Consider the following 20,351-nt stretch of genomic DNA (forward strand, 5'->3'; position numbering starts at 1 on the left):
CCGCCCTGGCGCCAGTAGAACGCGTCTGCCATTGTCAGACACAGACAGACCAGGCTTCTATTCTTTCCGTGGCTTTCTTAATGCACCCGCTATTGTTTCGCGTATGCACGCGTGTCGGAGAGAAAGATAACGGACGCGAGAATGGATCGTAATCGTTAATCGCGACGATTAGTACAAGTCGTCGCGTGAGCCTCGAATCGATCCATTCGCTGGATATGAACGATCGCACTTGGTGGCAAGTTCAAAGCAGGGGCTTATTAACTGCTAGCGTCCGTTCCCGGCAGCGCTATTTATAAATTAAACTACCGGCCGTCTCTTCGAACGCGGCTCTCCCTCTCGATCCTCCTTTTACCTCCTCCTGCACGCTCTCTCTGCCTCACTCTGTACGCTCGTTTTTCTCTACTTTCGCTTTTCTTCCCTCTCGTCCGTCTTCACTTTTCACGGGGAACAACTCTCCATGGAAATTGTCGCATCGATATCCGTCGCGGTCTCGCAACACCCGTATTTCACTCCTCGTTTCGGGGGTCTTCCCTGGGATTTTTTGCTTGTTCCCCATGGGAGAAGCCAGGATGCGTACGATTTCGTAACAGACGCTATTCTCGAGCACGGCCAATTAAACATAAAACTTATTCACGTACGATTCGTTCCTGACACGGTGGATGTTCGAGTTGCTCTCAACGACCGGCGATTAAAATATCTGCGTGTCAAGTCGATTCGAATTTTGTAACCTTACCCTACCTGCAGTATCTCGAACTTCGATCGATCGAATTTTAGTTCTCTTTCGAATCGTCGCAAGATCTACCAGGAAAGTAAAAAGTTTCATGCACCGCCATATTTTACAACTGTCGTTAAAACGATCGTTTGGCACGTGGTGCAGAGATAGCAGAGGCGTTTTTAGCGGTACGTCGAATAAGCAACGATGGTAACTTTAATCAACACGTAGCGGTGTTCTCGGTGTTGTTACATCGTAAAGCTGACGGCTTCTTTTCCCGTTGCTTCTACCCGGAATTATTCGCCCCGTTACGGACGACACGAGCCTGTCCAGGGAACCAACTTTTACGACGTAACGTTGACGCGACCGAAATTACGAGCCCAAACCCGTTGTTCCCTGGAATGCTCGGTGACGAGTACATCAACGTGTTAATTAAAAACTTGCCGCATCACTACCGCGACTTACTCATCTCGGTCGTGAGGAAAACCTCATTAGGACCTGCCATAAAATACCACGCGATTCCGAGGTATGTGATTGTCGGACGATGGAGAACGATGGAAAATTAACGACACGTTCCGTCGTTTATTAGTATGCAAACGAGCATCCGTATCTTTTTCTATTTAATAAACATCTATTTCTTTGAATTATTCCAACGTGGAGACCGCGAACCTGTGTATTTGCCAACATACCTGACCGTATCAGGTATCGAACCTCTCGGGAAATCGATCCATGAATTTTTTTAACCTACTATTTCAAATTGGTAGCCTATGAATAAACATCGTAGCGCGCAAAAGACTTTGTCGGCTATATTACACGCGTGTTAGGAATTAGATCGTCAGGTAAAGGGTTAAAAGTATTCGTCAGCCACATGAAAGCTTCGTCAGCGCTTCCCTCGTCCGTCCTTTCATAGACATCGTCACGGTCGATCGACAGCAACCATCGTGACATCCGTTGCGTCGTTGGAAATCGCCGCGATTGAACGATGAGCGATCGAGGTGGACGGTCAATGCAAACAAACCGCTTATCGCGTGCGCGCAGCGAGGCTCTTGGACGTTGAGAATGGAAAAAAAAAGCGAACGAGGCCAGAGCACGACGACGAGATACGAAACGACGAGAGAGGACCGGCTGCACTTACGGGATGACACGATAATAAAAGCACACCCACGCCGAGTACACTTCCCTTTCCCTGTCCTCCGTTCGCCGCGTTTCACCGTACACGCGGGTTTCCACTCGTCTGGCCGCTGATTCACCGACGACGTCGCCGGAAACGCCGTCGAAAATAGCGCCAGAATAACGAAGATCGCGACCACGATGACGGTTTTATAGGTATATTGTCAGCGCTCGTTGCATCCGCTGCGGTTCCGCCAGCGATCCGGCTACCTGCCTCGTGGAAAGCGCCGCTGAAATATCGCTCGTGTCCTACGCTCACGTGCCTTTATGTAGCATCTTATGGGAAATAAATGTTCACAGTCGTAGAATTACCGTTCGCGGCGCTGTGTTGCGCCAACGAAATACATATCGTCAAATATTTAACGCTATTCCAACTTTTATTATTACAATTAGCAAACTTTTGTTATTAAAACATTGTATCAATTTTAGCGAAAGCTCTCACGCGATTCCAACGACTGCGAAGAGAGAAACATCTGAAGTTAGTTCTATTAGTAGAAAAACTTCGTAAAAACATCGTAGAGTCTCTGGAATCGTAGAATCATCCTACTGTTCTTGATGATCTTTTTTTCGCAGAACTGAAGATTACGTTGTTTTTCACTCGGTTATTATTCAAACGTATTCTTGAGATAGATGATACTGCCTGAAAATTCACCAAAACATGTCACACAAGGCGCCATATAACCCACGCTTTTTCCGCCGCTTGTACACGTGGTCGTTACATTTCGGCGAATGAAGCTGCAGCCCGGCGGAATCGAGCGATAATACTTAACAGACTGACAGCACCGGCGTTCTGAGGTTATTATTGGAAGGTGCCGGTAATTATCTTAGCAAGGGGCCGCCTGCAGCTCGGGGTTGCTCCCCGGAACGGCGATCTTCGCGCTGTTTATGACAATGATGGATGGTTCCTCCGGTAATTCATCATCGCCCGGCACGATCCCCTCTCGATGTCTCCTGCTGCTGGTTCTTCCGCGATCGGATAAGCCTTCGTTCGTCCGGGCGGATTCCTCGCGGATTTTTCACGCTCGCCCGATCGGTTACACCGTCACGTTCTCTTCAACCCTCTGACACGATGCTTCGGATTAAGACGAACGGGATCATCGACGAGCTTAACCGAGTCCCGCGGCGAATGGCGTCTGGAACAGGAATAGAATTCAACGCGGAACCAACCCTGTCACGCGTCCCTCATCCTTGACCCCCGACCGCTTAATGCTCCGTATCGATCGCTGTATTTTTAGACGTGGGCAGTAAACAGGCAACAAAGCTAATCTCACAGTATCTCGATCCGGATCTCAGTGCTGCAAGCATCTTCCGCGAGCAACCTCGTGAATCCTGTATCAGTTTCAAAGTGCAGAAACAGTTAACTGTGGAGGATATTTCACCGGTTCGAGGATTAACCCTTGGCGAAGGTACGGTTTACCCTTTCGAACAAGTGTATCGTGCTCTTGAAAAGCTTCTCCCTTTAAAAACAAAGCGCTCGTAAGCACGATCTTTGGGGTGTCAATTCCGTCACTTATGATCCTCGATCACGCAACGCGTTCGATGATCCTCGAACGACGAGAGCGAAGCGGGACGACGCCGATAACCTCGGCGAGGGGTGGCGGCGGAATTGTTTGCGGTGGCCGGGCTGCTCGCCACGAGGGGTGGCTCGAATTAATGGCCACAATCCTACATTCAACCTCCTTAGTCCGGATTAGTACTGACACGAATGGCGTGTCATTGGGAGCCGGGAATCCCGGGGATGGGCCGGGCGCTAAGCAGACGCCGGGAATTCCCCGAGGAGCAGGGAATAGAGTTTCCAGCGCGATGCCGACGTAACCGCGGATTTCGAGCCGGCGTCGTTTACACGCGATACACGGCCACGATCCTCGAGATTCCGCTGGTAAATAGTGCAACGCGACATGCTACGATGCAGTTTTTATTAGGGCAGCTCCTTCGAGCTCTCTGCGAGTCGGTGATCGCGAGTTCTTCGGGGATGAAAGACGAACCGACACGACTGCCACGTGCGTCCTCGTCTAAATATTGGATCGCGCCGTGCAAATCGTTCATCTAAATACCATCGTGGCAATGTCGCTCTCCTCTCGGACGCCAAGTGGCAGTCACCGATATTCTTCGGGGGAAACTTTTGTACAGAGTGATGAGAAAACAATGGAAATTCTCATTCTCAATGGAAACAGTGGAGACTAAAATTTGAAATTCTCATAAATACTCGTACAAGATAACCAGCAGAATTTATTCATCTTCTATTAATAATTGTTTACTTTTGAAGTTACGTATGCAAATGCACTTCGCAGTAGAACCTCATTTATTTGAACGAGATTTTAGTTAGTGGTCGACTAAACGAACTACCGGCGGTTGAATCTACCAATCTGAGTGTGAACTTCTGTAATACGAATTCCAATTGCAGTAGGATCTCGATTAGCCGGATTATTCGACATCTCAATCAACCAAGATGTCTATTATCAGGATTATCCGGAGTCTTCTGTTTACTAGTAACAAACACTCGCGTGTACGTGTCTTACGTACATAACAAATTCTGCCGTTTAGTTGCACGGTACCATCCGAGTACCGACAGTTATTATTACCGTTATATTATATTATATATTACAAGAATTCGGTTGAGTCACTGGCATCGATGATTCTTGATTTCGGTGTAGGTGAATCTACCGTTAGAGATGTAGAGAGGAGAGATTAATCTATAAAGTTATTAGTTGTGAGTTAAGATAAGAAAGTGGCTAATAATTCGCACATCACCGATGCAGATGCGATCGCTGCTATATAAAATGATTCCGGCGATGGACTTGTAGAAGATGAACTTAGTCGTAAAGAAGGTGCTTCGATTTTGCTCTTTAGTATTTGGGGCAACAAGACGACATACCTAATTTAACAGAGTGTTTAACGATAGTAAAAAATTGGCGTAACGAAGCACCTGTAAATGAAAAATTGAAAATATATATTATTACATTCTAAGCAGCCGTCCAGTGAACAATCTAAGAATTTAGGATGAAAGTATTAGCCGACAGCTTGGGTAACTTAATCGAAGAAGCATCTTCCTGGCGAGCTGAAGATCCAAGTTCGAATCCCTGTCCAGTAACCCGATCGACCAAGTGTTTCTCTTCCTTGCAGTCATAAATGAAAAAGAAAAAACGATTATGTCATAAAAGAGAACGCATGTCCAGAAATATCAAGGTTATCGTAGCACAGAATACACAGTCTCGCTTATTTCGCCTGGTCCCATGATTATCCGTTGAACCTCGATTTATCCTGACTGTTTGTCACTCGATCAAGCCAGTTAATCGAGGTTCTGCATAAACTATTTGTACCTTGACAAATTCGTATAAACAGGTTCGGTACCGTACTCTTGCTTCACTCCGTAAATGTAGAAGAAGCCGACAGCGATCAGACCATTTGCGTTCCAATTATTCACTTAGGATGGTGAACGCTTTCCATATGGCAGCTTCAATTCCTGCACGTTAAATTGTTAATGCGAACCGCAATAAAACGCACACGGCTGCAGTGTTCCGTTAATGCTGGTGGAAAGCTCGCGAGGCATTGTAATCGAGGAATCGTGAGCGAACGAAAACGGGTAAATGGGAGTGGCCCCACACCCCCTACTCTCGTCGGCCATCTCGCGAACAACGAGAAGTACCTGTAGCTGAAACAATGACGATCATCCGGTGGCTGGGAAAGCATCAGCGTTCTCGTTATTTACACGTCGCTTTTGTTTGTCCCATTCGTGGCCCTGTGCGCCACATCCGCGCACCAGAAATATAAATTACCGAGCTGTATTCTTCCCTGTCGAGTCGCGTTTTCGAATCGCTGTCGAATGTAACGCGTTGATTACACCGTCTCTCATCTCCGATGGCGGTCGAGTTTTTGTCGGCGCTTTCCTTCTTTTTATCTCCATCTTTCTCTTCCTCCTTTTCCTCCTTTTTCACGTTTCTCGCGTTCGGAGATTGATGCGTTGGAAGATTTTCATCATAACGATAGGATCACCGCGAGTTTCAACGCTAATCACCGATCCTTTAGAAGAATTCTCCCAAGATACGAGACTGATTAGTCCGCCACTCGATGAGTTTTCCATCGGATCCTCAATGAAACACAGGCTTTTCTCTTCCACGATGAAACGCACCGATCTTTTCTTCTATAATCTGCTCGATCGTCGATCTCTTTGAGCAGACTCGCTCGTTTCTAAATAACGTCGAAAGTTGAAACGATCGTTCACTTAAAGGCTTGTTAGGTAGCTAGCTAGCTGGCTGATACGGTAGACAAAACATCGCTGGAAGCTTTACGCTACGCGTTTCGTCTTGGAGAACTCGATTAATCTTTCACGGCAATTCCCAACGATCCCGGAACGAAAACAGAGCCATCGGGATAGGTTTTTGCGGGCATGCAGCGTCTAGAGACGCCTATAGATGTAGGTTTTTCGCGACGAAAGGGGTGAACGGGCGCGAGACTCTCGAGGAATCGTCAAGGAGGATCGATCGAGCGGAAGTCGGGCGGGAATAACAAGCCCGTGGAAACGCGCGATCCCGCGCGCAGCCCGACCATGCGAGGGATAATATTACCCGGTTATATAGCCGCGGAGTCATTAATTCTATCGATTTCGCCGTACTCCTCGCTGGTTCCTCGTTATACCTGTTCAGACCTCTCGCGGAGATTACAAGCCGAAGGACGTACTCGATGAGCCCGTCTAACGACCTACTCAGACCGATCGTAGCGAAATTTTACACACTTCGCGTAATTAAAAGCTCATTGACCATGATTTTGGTCATATTTTTCGACAAGTATTCGAAGTATTTAGGTTTCTCGTTACTAACGACAGATTCAACATTTTCTAAGTTTCCAATGGATAGGTCGCGGTATTTGGAAATACTGCGAGACTTTAAGCCAACGTATCAGACCGAAGATTGTTCGTACGTAAACGAGCCACGCGAGGCTGGCCGAGTCTCCGCCATGAAAATTAGTCGATCGAGCAACGACGTCGTAACTTGGTATTGTAGAGCACTACATTAGTGCAGAACCGGCTCGAGGGATGCTTAAACCATTAGCCCGCGTAATCTGGCTGATTTCGATCAATCAGCCAATGAGTCAGTCCGTTCCGAGTACGCTCGTACTCGCTTGAAATCCACTCGGCTTTAAATACCTCGAATTCCTCGAAATCCTTTAGTTCTAATAATGCCCTATCAACTTTGCGTATTTATCCTAACACGAATTTCCGGAGAATTCAGCGATCACGAGCTGACAGAACAATAACGGTCGCGATAAATCGCGAGACGCAACCGGTGCGCGTGTCGGCGGAGGGAAATCAATGACGGCACGTATACTACTGGTCGTACAGCGGCCGATGATTTATCGTCGCATCATTGGTTGGCCTATACGCAGACAGCAAACTATTTCCCCGACTACACAGGCCCATAGACCCTTACATAGGTGTGTCGACCATAGACGCACTGACAAACGGCCAATTTACCGGCTGTGTTTCGCGACCGAATTTTCCACGACAACGTCCGCGCACCCTTCGTGGGGGGAAACTCGAGGCCCCCGGAATATCCGGCTTATCTTCTGCCTGGGAAAAAATCGCCGCCGCGTTCGAAGCTTATCTGCACTCCTTATCGACCGTCTCTCTTTCTCATCTCCCCCTCCGATTCCACTCGTTAGATTTGCGTTTACAGGGATGCGGGGTAACCGAGCCTCGCGCTAGACGCGAACGTTTTGCTCGCTACGATCGCCGCGATGATTAGCCTTATCCGAGGAATTAATCGGGCTCGTTTGTAAGACGGACACGGGAGCGTTATTAAATTTCATCACGCGCACGCCTATCGGTTCCTGGGACTTGTTTGACCGTGCGTAGGGTTAGCTTCGAACCCTCGCCGCAGTTTCGACTAGATATATCGTTCTTCTTCCCTGACAATTTATGGCTGCTTTCGGACACGTTTCTCGCGAGACCACAGAATTCTTCGTGAAATGTTTCCTGGGATCTAAATGGAAGTACGTGGCCTCGTTCTGGCTGGCAATTTATTTTTATTGAAATTGTGATAATTACAAGAACGCTGTGGTCCCTGATGTACAGTACGTACGTCAGGATACCGTTGGAAGCATAAAAGCGGTGCTAAATCGAGCGTAAGTGTAGCTGGTTTCTCATTTTCGGAAGTCTGAGTTTGTTGGAAATTTCGCTGGAAATTGGTATTTGTTCAAGGAAGAATAAAATTGGATCCGCGAAGGATAAAGAGGAACAACGTGATCAGACATTTTTTACGGTGTCGGAAGCGTATCGTTTTCAGCACTTGGTCGGTCTGGCGAGGCTAGGCGAAAATTTAATTAAAGCCGCCGCGACCGGTGCGCCTCGCCTCCGTGCATTTACCAATTATCGAACTAAATGGAACTACATTATGCAGCATTTACATTCCGATAATTATGCCGTGAGATTTTGAAATCACGCTCTGCCTCGTTCCACGTCGCGCGTTAAACGTTCAACGGTGCCGGTGCAAAGGTTATTGGCGCGCTGCTAATTATATCAGTCTCCCGTTGTTCCACCAAAGTTTCCACGTTGTTTTAATCGTACTGGCAACTTCTTGCCAAAATGCAATATTTAATCTCGCAAAAGTTATATCGATACACCTCGCGCAAACATGTTTTCGATGTACCATGCGTTCTAAAAATAAAAAAAATTAAAGAGAATAAAAAATGAAAGTAGGAAGAACGTTTGGAGAAAAAATTCACCCGTGAACGTACAGTCGCAGGGCGATAGATTCTTGGTTGACGGTTTTCAGTACGTCTTATCGAACTTCCGCTTCCCCACCGAGCGGCCCCTCTTTCTCCTTCCGTTTTCCACAACCTCGTTCTTTCTTTTCTTCCTTCCTTCCTGTTTACCGCTCCATTCTTCGTTCATCCGGTTATCAGGCAGCGGGAAAAGTTGGCAGAATTAAATATTGATTTTGTTCGCGAGCCGGCTGGGAAGGGGCGGGGACGTCGACAAGTTTATCGCTGATTTTGGCCGAAAATCCACTTACGTCGACTTTAAAAGGGCGCTACCAGGCTTCCTCTCCTTTCGAGGCTCCGGTGAAAACGATTTAGCCTCTATTTGCGTGCCTTAGACGCTGCCGAACTTCGAATGCCGCGCCGATGAATCGAAATTTATTGGTCCCGGTCGCCTTTTGTCGTTCTATTCAGCTTCCATTCCTGCACCGCCGCCGTGAAAAACTTTCGGAGACACGGCGGTGTAAAAAATGGCAGGAAGGTTCGTTCAAAGGCATTACAGGGTCTCCTTTTAAGCTGTTGTTGGCGATCGACCCTATTGAGTTCATCGATTTTCGCTATTGCACGAGTTGCACGGTGTGTATCGATCACTCGATATAGATCGTCTACCGCAACCACGAGTCTGTTCCCGACCCTGGGCTCCGCTAAGTAGCCTAGCTGATGAGTCTATTAGCAGTGGCCTACGGGAAAATACGCAGCTTCCTCTTTTGCCTCGTCGTTTCTTGCTCCCCTCCCTCGCCTTGTTGAAGAGCACTCGACTGCCGAATGACGTTGATAACTTGGGGAAAACGTCCATTAGCGTTAGATTCCAGACGAAAGTTTGCCTTTGTCTGTCGTACTGATGATAAGAGATGAAAATCGTTCGATAAAGGTGACCTAAGAACGCGCAGTTCTGGAAAGCTGGTCGGAACGGTAACGTGGCTGGCTCGATGGAATTCTCCATCGTCCAACGCAGAAATTCTTTCGCTCGCGACTAGCCACGCAAGGAGAACGCCGTTGATCCGCGATTAAGCGACGGTCCTGACCCAGTTGCAAAGTTGTCAGCGATAATTACGACGTCGCCGGTCGCCTGGGCGGTCGAGTAATTGAAAAAAACGCTCGTCGTTGATGCGGGACGACGCGTGGGCGCGGCCTGATCGCCTCTCAAAATTCATAGCACGAACTGCGCTCTGGAGTCGGTGGAGAATTTCGCGAAAATTCTCGGCATAGCCGTCGGTCACCGGTAGCCCCTCTAATGAAACCGCATCGGTTAATTAACCGATCGGATCGATTAATCATCTTTCCAGGCACTCGAAGCGCGCTTTCGGAGATCGCATAGAACACGTGGGCGGTAGAAGTTGGTCTGGAAGAGACAAGGATCGAGATCCTGGTCTCAGTTAAAGCGGAAGAAAGTGTATTACGTTGTGATTCTGTGGTATGATGGACGTTTCTGTGCACGACAACCGTTCGAGATCTTAGGATTAGGAAGAAATTGATGGAACAGTGCTCAGGAACGCGAATCATTGGTCCCCTACTATTCTGGCGTTCGTTCTCTCGTGCCTGTTCCTGTAGTTTCTACGTTTCGTGCTTGGACGAGCATCTCGCAACAATTTATTCTAAAATGTTTATTCTTCCTTCTGTTTGTTCGTTGACATTTTTATTTATTTACATTTTCGCTTGCTTGCGTTTTTATTTATCTAGTTGTTTACACGTTTCTTTGTTTACATCGTTCTATCTGTCATGGGTGAACAACGCAGCTCCGTTGTTTCTACGCCAGGATTAAAGCAGAGGAGCCCGTGCAGATCGATCGACGGATACGCCGTCCTGCGAGCGAAGGGTTGCGAATTACAGTTTCGGTTCAGCGATCCAAAAGATCGAACATCTATTCACCGTATCCAATCGGAAATTAACGCGCCACGAACAGAGAAGGCGAGAAGCACGACAGACTCGTCGAGCTGCAGCTCGATTATGCGCGGGACTTAATTTTCCTCGCGCGTAATAGCCACTTCCGGCCCAGTTGCTGCGTGCCTCGGCCTGGCAAGACGCGGCCACGCCAGTGGACAGAAAATATTGTCGGCGGTCAGTTTGAACGTGGACGCGCGTTCATCTCGCGCAAATAAAAGCATACTCGTGCCTGCGCGGTTAATTTGGAAATAAGGGAGAATTTACGACGTCTACGGATCTCGTTAAACCTTTCCGCGATTAAGAGATTCGCACATATTTCATTCGTTCAGCTGAGGTCGAGGGAAATTAAATCGGTTATCCTGTTAAGCCGAGCCAACCGACACGTCTTATTCTTGGATCTCCGGACGCGTTTGGAAATCTAAACGAGCCATGTTTCTTCGTTATGTACTACGGACGGTGATCGAACGATCATCGAGAACAAGAGACTCGAAAGAAAGTTTCCAAGCGCCTGCAGAGCCGATCGACTGACAGACAATGAATTCTCTTCGGGGGATTAAACTCTCTCGTTCGCTCTCCCCTTGTCTGTATCTTTATCGTTCTTCCTAAGAGTCGTTCGGAAAATACAAAAACGGTTAAAGAAGTTTTCGAGCCTCGTTGAATCGTTTATTCGACGGTATACTTGCTCGAAACTTCATTCGTTCGACGCGTTTTAAAACTCTCCTCGTAATTAATTAGCACCCATCTTCTCGTTCAGTCGAATTCCACCCAAACACCCCTCAAGCACCCATAAAAACATTCCAAATTGCGCAATTAAAACCCGGCTGGTAGTTTCTACAGTTTCACGAGCCTCTAAACCTCACCCCAGCACGGCAAATAAAAACTTGCCAAAACCATCAAACCCACCCACGCTCGAACCACTTAAAATCAATTTACCTTTCTCCCGAACACGGTCTTCTCCCCTCGAGGTAATCTCCAAAAGATCATCATCGTTGGATCCACCGTTGTGTAACGATTAAATCTTGTAAAACAGAAAGAAGGAAATTTCGGATCGGAAATAGCGTTGCTCGAATTCCAGGCAATTACGGCGCGAAGCGGGAAGCGCAACGAGTCGTGCTGGTCGCGCGTAAACCTGGTTATATGCGTCCCGTCAGTGACGGTCGTCGATGTCAACCGTAAAACGACGTCACTACGAGTCGTCGTCCGTGGTGACACGCGGATGACCAAGAGCCGAGATATCCCGGCTTCCAGCTGGTTGCTCGCATCCTGGCCACGTTTCCGTGCTGTCTAACCCGCGCGCCGAATATCAAACGCGTCTCGGTACTCGTGTTCGCTTCCGCTATCGGTTTCTTGCGGTGACGCGCGTCAGAACAATAACGTTACGCGATACGGCGCCGACGAAACATCGTTCGACGCGCGGTTCTCCCCGAGTGTTTTAAAGGGGAGACGAGATTTCGTCGAAAGCGAGGGGACTTTTTCAAGTGCGTTTTTCAAGCTTCCAACGAATCCAGGCGCTAACGTAGAAATTTGCTTTCTCTTTGTTGCAGGTGAGTCCCAATGCCGAATAAGCGACACATTTTGGAATTGGCTGTGCAAGGTAGTTGTTCGCATATCTATTTATCAGCATCGTATCTAGATCGGTCGATCGAAGCTCGGTGAAATAAAAATCCACCTTGAAAGCGCGACTTCCGATTTGGATGCAAGGCGTCGAGTCTCCGGACACGTATTTCGCGTCTACAGGTTACATCTATCGACCATTTTTCAATTTTACTCCGCAACTACTATTTCGGTCAAGGTAGACATACGTTCCAACTATCTGTTGACGACGGTAGATTCACACGAACCGACCTACACCAAGTTGCACTGTGTCAAACGGTCTTTGTCGAACTCTGTTGGAATCTACCTATTGGAAAGGATCTAGTCCTTATCGCGAAAAAGCGCGCACACACGTATTGCGCAATCGAGCATCCAGATCCTATGTCACCGTCCCACCTTCCCAACGATCCCGATACTTGGTTAACCTATCCGTTACGTAACCCCTTGCCGAAGCAGCGAAAGTGGGAGTTAAGCTCGTGCACAGTGGGCGAAGCAAGAGTTGCCGCAGTCGCGTGAAAAAGGTGATTACGAACGGCTGTCAGCGCGATACAAGAGAGACAAGAAGGGAAGGCGACGCGGCAGCGTGTAGGAGGGCAGGAGAGGTTGCGGGCACAGTTTGGCAGAACTCCCGATTCCGTATTCTGCAGTGATCCGCCGCATCCCCGTGCGGCGCGCGTGCTGTTGTTATTGTTGTTCACGGTGGAGGAGCAGCGAGGCAGAGAACACGGCAGACACCGGGTTCGGCCAGGTGGAACGAGGATAGCCGGCATTTTTGTTTGGGGTTACAACGCGCATGTGACGTACAGCACGCTCTCTTCCTCTCTGTCGCTCCCTCTGTCTCTTCGGTGGCTCGGAGCACAACTTGGACGCTAGAACACAAGTTCCCTCTCAGTGGCCCGTGAACCGCGACCGGAGCAGCACGCTCTCGTTGTCGTTCGATCGATCATCGTTTTGCGAGACACGCGATCATCCCCACTTTATTTCCGACCCTCTCTGTTCGACTCCTCTTCTGGTACGTTGACGCTTCCGTGACTCGCGATGGACATTTCCGGCCGGCCTTGCCGCGACGCGTCACATTCTTCGCCCCTCTCCCCCGATACTCAGTGACACGAGCTGACGACATCCGACAACGCATTCCAAGTAGAGAAGGTGGTGAATTTAGACGAGCAAAAACTGTCCGACGATCGTCGACCGTCCTGGGACCAACCGTAGGATGTCTCCGATGGACTGCTCGGAACTCGATTATCGGTGAAAGGATTTCCAAGTACCTGCTTTACGAGTCGGATATCGAGGGTGAACTCATATCCCGCGTCGATTAATCGAACGTTCAGTGGAATTTGTAAAAGGAAAGGAGGCGGATATCGGTCGATAGAAGACATTCGACTGCGAGTCGTTCGGTAGGCCGTTATCGAGGAAAGTGCGGCGGTTTAATTCCCTTTTATTCGCTGGCGCGGCTTAATCGGCCCGTGAAATGACGATCGTAAGACACCACCGGTAAGGGTAATTAATTGTCGCCGCGATTCTCTCGTTATTACCGTGCGCGCACACACGCGTTTACCTTCGTCCTCGTTTTTCTCCGCCCTTGCATACCGACGACGAGAGCTCGCGTCGGCCGATCGATGACGCGGTTTTTAATTAAAAAAATCGCTGTCCGACCGCCGCGAGCCCGCCGGCATAATTAAACGGGTTTCGTTAACGCATGGTTAATGAAGTTACGATAACGACGCGTGGGGATTCGCGTTGTGTTCGAGGCGCGAAAACCAGAAGAGAGCGCGCACGCGACCGGCTTAATAACGAGCGAATCGACACGTCGACGCGACGCGACGCGAACCTACGATTCGCGCGGACGCTACGGCACGACATCCGCTCTGTATCGAGCACCATTTTTCCGCATCGTTTATTCATCCGTTCGCTGACTATACGGGACGTTACCCGCGATTCGATGAATTATTCGCGTCTCGAGTATATTTCGCCGTTACCGGTGAACAGCCAGCTTCACGAGGGCTGCTCCGGAAAACCTGTTTATAGAGTTACGTGTTTTTATGGAAGGATCCATTACGGAGGGTAACGTGGAATCGAGGAAGTATCGGTTTTGTCTCGTATCGATGTAGTTTGGGAGAAAGGGATGCTAAAGTAGTCTCGATCTCTGTCGAGTATCTTTGCACTTTTCGTTTATGACGTCGAACGAGTTTTGTTCCACGAAGTCGAGAGGTTGATAGCGAACAGCCATATAACTTTTTTTCGTTTTCGGATCCTTTGTACCTTTAACTTCCTTTCTCTTTTTTACTCGAACTGCGTTAACTTTTTCAAGCAGACTTTTTGTCATTCTCGATGGAACAAATCATAGTCGAGTGTCATCGAGTACCATGAAACGCGATCGAATAGCAGGTGGCAAACGGTCGACAGGTTCTCCAGGCTGAAAGGGTCGATCGACACGAGTATTCGAATCCGCTCTCTCGACGACTGTGACACGCGTCGCGCCGGCAGCCGCTAAGATAATTAGCAGCCCTCGTAGCCGACGATACTAATTAGCAGGTAAACGGCTCACGGCCGAGCGAGAAAAATCAAGGGATCTTTTCGCGCTGGTAATTAATCGGTCTCGGCTCAAGTTCCTAGCCAATTAGCAGGGTGCTTGAGCGATCGTGTGCTGAGCCAACGTCTCTTTCGAGGACCCTGGCCCGTGGATCCGTGAACGGGTGCAACCGAGCATCAGCCCCTTTTGTCATCGCTGTCCTTTGGAATGCATTTCGCGCCCGGATGAACCTTTATTCCTTTTCCGTGTCACGACAGGTGTTGCGCTCTATCGATTCGTTTGTACGAGCTTTTTAAATCGGTAATAAAAGCTACAACGATTTAAACGTCCATGAAAGAAACAACGCGCTATTATCCGGCTATCTCCGATAAATCGTACGTCCCGATAGATTCGGTGGAATATAGGGAGTTGCGGAGTTAATGGATAGAACGATCGAAGCACATAGCAGAAGTAGACAAAGACCCGGGTGCATCGAGATACACGAAAAATGAAGACAGGCGACGTTTAATCGCGGATAATATCGGAATTACGCGGTCGCCATTGAGAATTACCTTGGACGTGGCTGGGCGGTTGCACAACCATTCTCCATTTCCCCGTTGCGTTCTCTCTCGCTCTTTGTCCACGGCATTTAATCTGTCGATTTAGCCGAGTAGCTCGCGAATACCGAAGTTGTACGCGCCGAAAGAGAGGTAAAAGGCTGCATTGTCGATCGTATTTGGTCGGTATCAGTTTCCATTCGGCTGCGATGCTGGTGGTGGGGTGACGGTAGGGTGGCGATGGGCTCGGCCCTTTTTCAATTAAGCTTTGATCACAGAGTCGAGATAAAACGCGTCGGCTCGGTTCGTGTCGAGAGCTCGAACGAACATCGGTCGATCGCTCGGCGGACAGAGACACGTGGAAAAACTCGAGAGAAGAAGAGGCACAAGTTGGAAAGAGAGTGGCGAAGCACACGGGCCTGCTTCCTCTCTCGTGGAACGCGCGATAAATCGACAAAAAGAAACGTAGGTTTAGCGAAATCACCTCTCGGCCTCGATCGTTTTTGACGCGCCTTTCACCGTGTCTATCCATTTATTATACGTCGACGAACCGTGCTCTCGTAGCCGGCGAATCGACGGAAGCGCCGCGAGATCCGACCGATCCGTCGATTGTTTGCGATTAATGGAGTGAAAAGTCCGGGCTGCTGACCTTTCTAACGCGAGTCGATCTCCGCGCCTTTCTACAGGATCGATGCCTGTTTCGCAAACAGCGATATCGATTTTCTAGGATTCGATGTACCCGAGAAAACACCAGACGGAAGGAGAAAGTTTGCAAAAGGGTGCAATTAGGGGAAGCAAAAGGAACCAGTTTCGCGGCGCATCGCGAAATTTCCACCCTTTGCGGGGGTAGCGGAATACATTAACCCGTCGGTCTCCATTCGAAAATAAACGAAAGCTCGACGAACGGCCGCGTATTTACGTGTTTGCGGAGCACCCTGTCGAGCTAGCGTGTTTGGTAATTAAATGCCCCTAGGAGCAACTCCGCTTTGACCCGTACTTCGGGCCTGTCCGCGAATTAACGAGCGCTGCTCAAACATCGAACACTGGGAATGCGGCATCCAACCGCCAAGAATTTCTTTTCCAATCGTAAATTGTTGTCATTCGTGCGAAATGATTAAAAATCGTCGGGCAAATGGAACATCAAGGCGAATGAATCATCCGAGTGATTTCCGTTCCGGTCGGACCTATCGTTCTGAAAAATTGAATCGATCGTGTCGCGGTATCGTCTCTCGCGGGAAATTAACCGGCGAAGGCATCTTCGTTGACGCGTTCCCGTGGTAATTAACGAAACCTTCGTATCCACGGTTGCTCGAAGAATCGAACGAACGCTCGTCGGTCGTCCACTCGAGAGAATTAATAAGGGGCCGTGATGCGAGTCAGGTTGTCGCAGTTTTATTAAATCGGCTTTACGACGAAACTTTTTTTTCTTTTCTTTTTTTTTAGTGGTGCTTCTCGAGAAAACGCGACAAGGCTCGCCGTTTTACCGATAGGCCGTAACACCCTCCTGTCCAAGCGATATCCGTTGCTGTAAAAATCCCGAAACTACCTGAAACTCGTATAACTGTAGGCAAGAGCCAACGTGCCGGATAATACGACCAAATAACTGCCTTCCGATTCGCGTTTCGTCTTCTCCGAGTTGGTAACGCGCTTTGCTTGAATTTCCAACCGAGAAGCGGTTAACGTCTCTCGATCGCTGACTCGCTTTTAATCTGCCAGGTAGAGCCAATAAAATTGTCACTAAGATCACGCGTTGCTCTTAAGATCGTTCGCCGCGGATTCGAGTCAGCGTGTAGTTTATGTGTCCAGTAGCCGCTCGGACGTGCAACGTCAGCTAAAAATTACGAAATTGTGGAGAAGAGTTTCTAATAATCCTGATCAAACGCGCGTAGTAGTACGAAGAAGCGAGTATACGCGTATAGTGATCAGATTGTTAGATTAGAATTCCCCATTCGTTGCTCTGACGAACGAATCGATACGTTTCTTGCGATAATAAACATAGTTAGAGAATCGCGGTAACTCGAAGGAAATCACGGCGAGGTAAAATAACCTAACTGGCGGAGATTCGGACGAAAAACAGACGGCAAGAAAATTCTGTGGCGCGTTTTTCAATGGCCAGGCTTAATTAGTTGGGTGCGAGCGATGTTCCCCGGTTAGCAGAGACGAATAAGAAGATACAAAGAGGCAAAGAAGACGGCACACATCCGATGCGTTTTCTTTCTCGATCGGCCGTGACGGTCGTCGACTGCGTGTCCCCCTCTTGGTTTATTCGACGCGAGGCACGGGGGCGGGAAACGAGCGAGCTTCTTTCTCCTTGGAAATCGGTCGTTCGTGCTCCAAACGAGGCTTAAAAATATCCTCCGCCCGAAAATAGTCGATTCGTGCGCGCCAACACCCTCGACGCGTACGTCGTCGCGCGATGCTCTCGCGATGCTCGTCGTTTGCCCCCATGGCCAGTTTTTCTCTCATTGTTTTGCTATGTTTCCACGACGAAAAGCTCGAAAGCACCACCAAAAAGACAAGAACGATTTCTTTCCCTCTCTTTCTCTTTTTCGGTCTCCTTCGGTCGACTCACCGTTCGTAATTTATATGCTGGTTAAAATAGGAGACCGCCTGAAACAGTCTTCTTCCCGCCTCTTTCCTTCCCTCCTTTTTACCAATCCTTCTCCCGGTTTCTCGGTCTCGTTCGTTCGGCTGTTACGAACAATTTTTGAACGCTCAAAGCGGTCGTTGAAGCATTTTAAAGACTCGAAGGGGTTCTTGACGAGCTTCCAAGATCGGGAGCACGATGGAAACTTTAAGTAGAAATTACGGTCCCCTTGGACGGTAGATGTAATGCTCCTTTGTGGTAAAAGGAATTAGTTCTAGCGAACTACGGTTCGATTCTTTTGTTCTTCTGGCTTCTCGAAAGCTTTCTAGAATTCTTAGCGGCGGTCGTTATCTTCTCCAGGTTAGGAAAGTACGATCGAGATTCTCTCGATCGCCGAGTAGAAATCATCGGAGATAGATCGTCGAATGGCATTGAATAGCAAACGATGGAAATCGTGTTTGGATCGTGCTCGATACGAGGCGTGGTTTCGATATTCCGTGTTCCGCTCGTTTCTGCTTCGCGTCGGACGCCGATGGTCAAGAGTGAGTTTCCTCCAAAGGAACTAGTGACGCGCGAGTGAACAGTGCGATCAGAAAGCGGCCAACTGCGACGACAAACTGTGACAAATGGTTCAACCTGTACGTACGGAGAACAACAACTCCGCCCTGGACATGGAGTCGCTCGAGGAGATGCTCCGCAAGGTAACAACTTTCCAACAACTTTCGACTCTATGTAACACCAGGTTTTCCCCCAGTTTACGTTGATCGCCGTTTCTCTGCTCGTGCTCGAACCTACCTCTGCATCCACCCAAACGCGTGCCATCGTAATACAGATTAGGAAGATATAATAACTCGGCTTAACGAGCAGGAATTACTCTACGTCCCGTGGGTCCAAAGACGCACAGGCAGTGGGGGTTGCCGGGGGGAAAAGGTTTTTTAACTGCTACTTCCTGTAATGTATTCCGTTAGACAGCGCTGAATGGACCACTTAGCGACTATCCCGCACGCATGTGTGCCAGAGAGCGAGAGAAAGAGAGCCAGCCTTTCTAGCGTAAGCGCTTTAACGATTCTAAAGCCTTCCTCCTCCTCACGTACGTATATATATATATAATACATATACATGCATGTACGCGGACCCCCCTTGGCCCTCCTAATAACCGCGCTAATGGTCAATTCAGCAGAAAGTCCCCCTCGCCCATCGAGGACTATCGAGGACTCTCGTGTCGCGTTTTTTCCACGCGACCCGCCATAATTTCACCCCTCGCGGTCGAAAAGAACAGCGTCGACCGAATGTCGGTGAAAACGATACGCCCCCCTGTCTCGCTTTCTTTCTTTCTTTGCCGGTGGCAAAAGGGGAGCAAACAGACGGGTGTCGCTCTTCTCTTGCTCTCTCTCTCTCTCTCTCTCGCTCTCCCTTTCTCTGGGTCGAGTGGGTGTGGACAAATAAGCGGGATCCGATGGAACGAAAACGAGGAAGTACCCTTTAGGAATTATTGATTCAGGAAGCGAGCCGGTGGCTCCGAGAACGCCACCAACTTTCTCCCGTTTAGCTAAATCGTCTCGCTGCACGGTCATCCGTTGTAACCTGATGTTTTGACGTACGATAGCCATGGACAGGTGGATTTCGAAAGCAAAACGCGAGCTCCGACAGGGTTATACCCATTTTGCTAATATAATAACTAACTTCGTGTAGAATCTGACGAACGCTAATATTGATACTGTAGTAGTCATAAATCACGAATGTATGCTAAGAAAACAAAGTTCGGTCTGTTCTTAGAGCGTAGAAACTACCTGCGATTGTTATCCGATGTATTAAGACATCCCCCACATTGCCGTAGATAATCTTTAATCAACTTCAATCTTCTTGAATTTTCAATCTTCGGTCAGCAGACAATCTTAGATCGAGACGGAGAATACGGATTTATCGATGACGAGGCGCAGTGGCCGCGTTTGCCAAGAAGAGAAAAGTCTGTTTAAACGAGTCGCGTTCTTCTTTCTTTCCTTTTTACCGACTTCTCCCTAGTACGTCCGCTGGACGAACGCTTCTCTCTTCGACGCGTTTCACACGGCGAGCTCTCCTCTCCGGCTCTCCTCTCTAGCTTTGGCTTTGCTCGATGCGATATAGAACAAGAGAGCCTGGAGTGAACGAGACCAGGAAAGGAGGAAAAAGCTCGGTTCGCGTAGCTGCAGTAATGTAGCTTTAATGTAGCACCGGGGAAAGTTGTCGTTCCCCTTTGACGATTTTCCACGTCAAACGGTCGCGCTGATTTTCACGTGAGCGTTCGTGCCAGCGTATTAGCTGCCTTTTTTCGCTCGCCACCAGCTGTCTCCGCGCGTTCTGCATTTTTCTGCTTTTAGTCGAGTTAGGAAGGGAGGAGTAGGGAAAAAAGCAAAAGCTCCCGATGATCGGGCAAAGCTGCCGCGCGACAGATTCCGGAAAGATAGAACGTCTGCCGAACGGCAAAGCTTTATTCGCTTCTGCACGATAGATTCAATCTCTTTCGCTGACTTTTTCTTTCTCGACTCTCTTTCCCCCCCCCTCCCCTTTTCTCCTTTTTGGTAGATTTCCTCGTCGACCATC

At 48.7% G+C, this 20,351-nt stretch overlaps 1 protein-coding gene across 13 annotated transcripts in view; it reads left to right on the forward strand.

Annotated features, from left to right (window-relative positions):
• The window catches only part of LOC122571427 (uncharacterized protein CG43867), a 98,593-nt gene that overhangs the window by 43,880 nt on the left and 34,362 nt on the right, over positions 1 to 20,351 (forward strand). The window contains exons 1-2 of one of the 13 annotated variants that reach the window (XM_043735153.1): positions 12,654 to 13,609; positions 18,331 to 18,472. The exons of 11 other annotated variants lie outside the window; for them this stretch is intronic. In XM_043735153.1, coding sequence (XP_043591088.1) covers positions 18,398 to 18,472 — 75 coding nt within the window. In that variant the 5' untranslated portion in view covers positions 12,654 to 13,609; positions 18,331 to 18,397. Of the gene's footprint in view, positions 1 to 3,264; positions 3,289 to 12,653; positions 13,610 to 18,330; positions 18,473 to 20,351 lie in introns of those variants that run through there. One more of the 13 variants, XM_043735154.1, reaches the window with a different exon arrangement.

This window comes from Bombus pyrosoma, linkage group LG10 (assembly GCF_014825855.1).
Source record: "Bombus pyrosoma isolate SC7728 linkage group LG10, ASM1482585v1, whole genome shotgun sequence".
Taxonomy (NCBI): domain Eukaryota; kingdom Metazoa; phylum Arthropoda; class Insecta; order Hymenoptera; family Apidae; genus Bombus; species Bombus pyrosoma.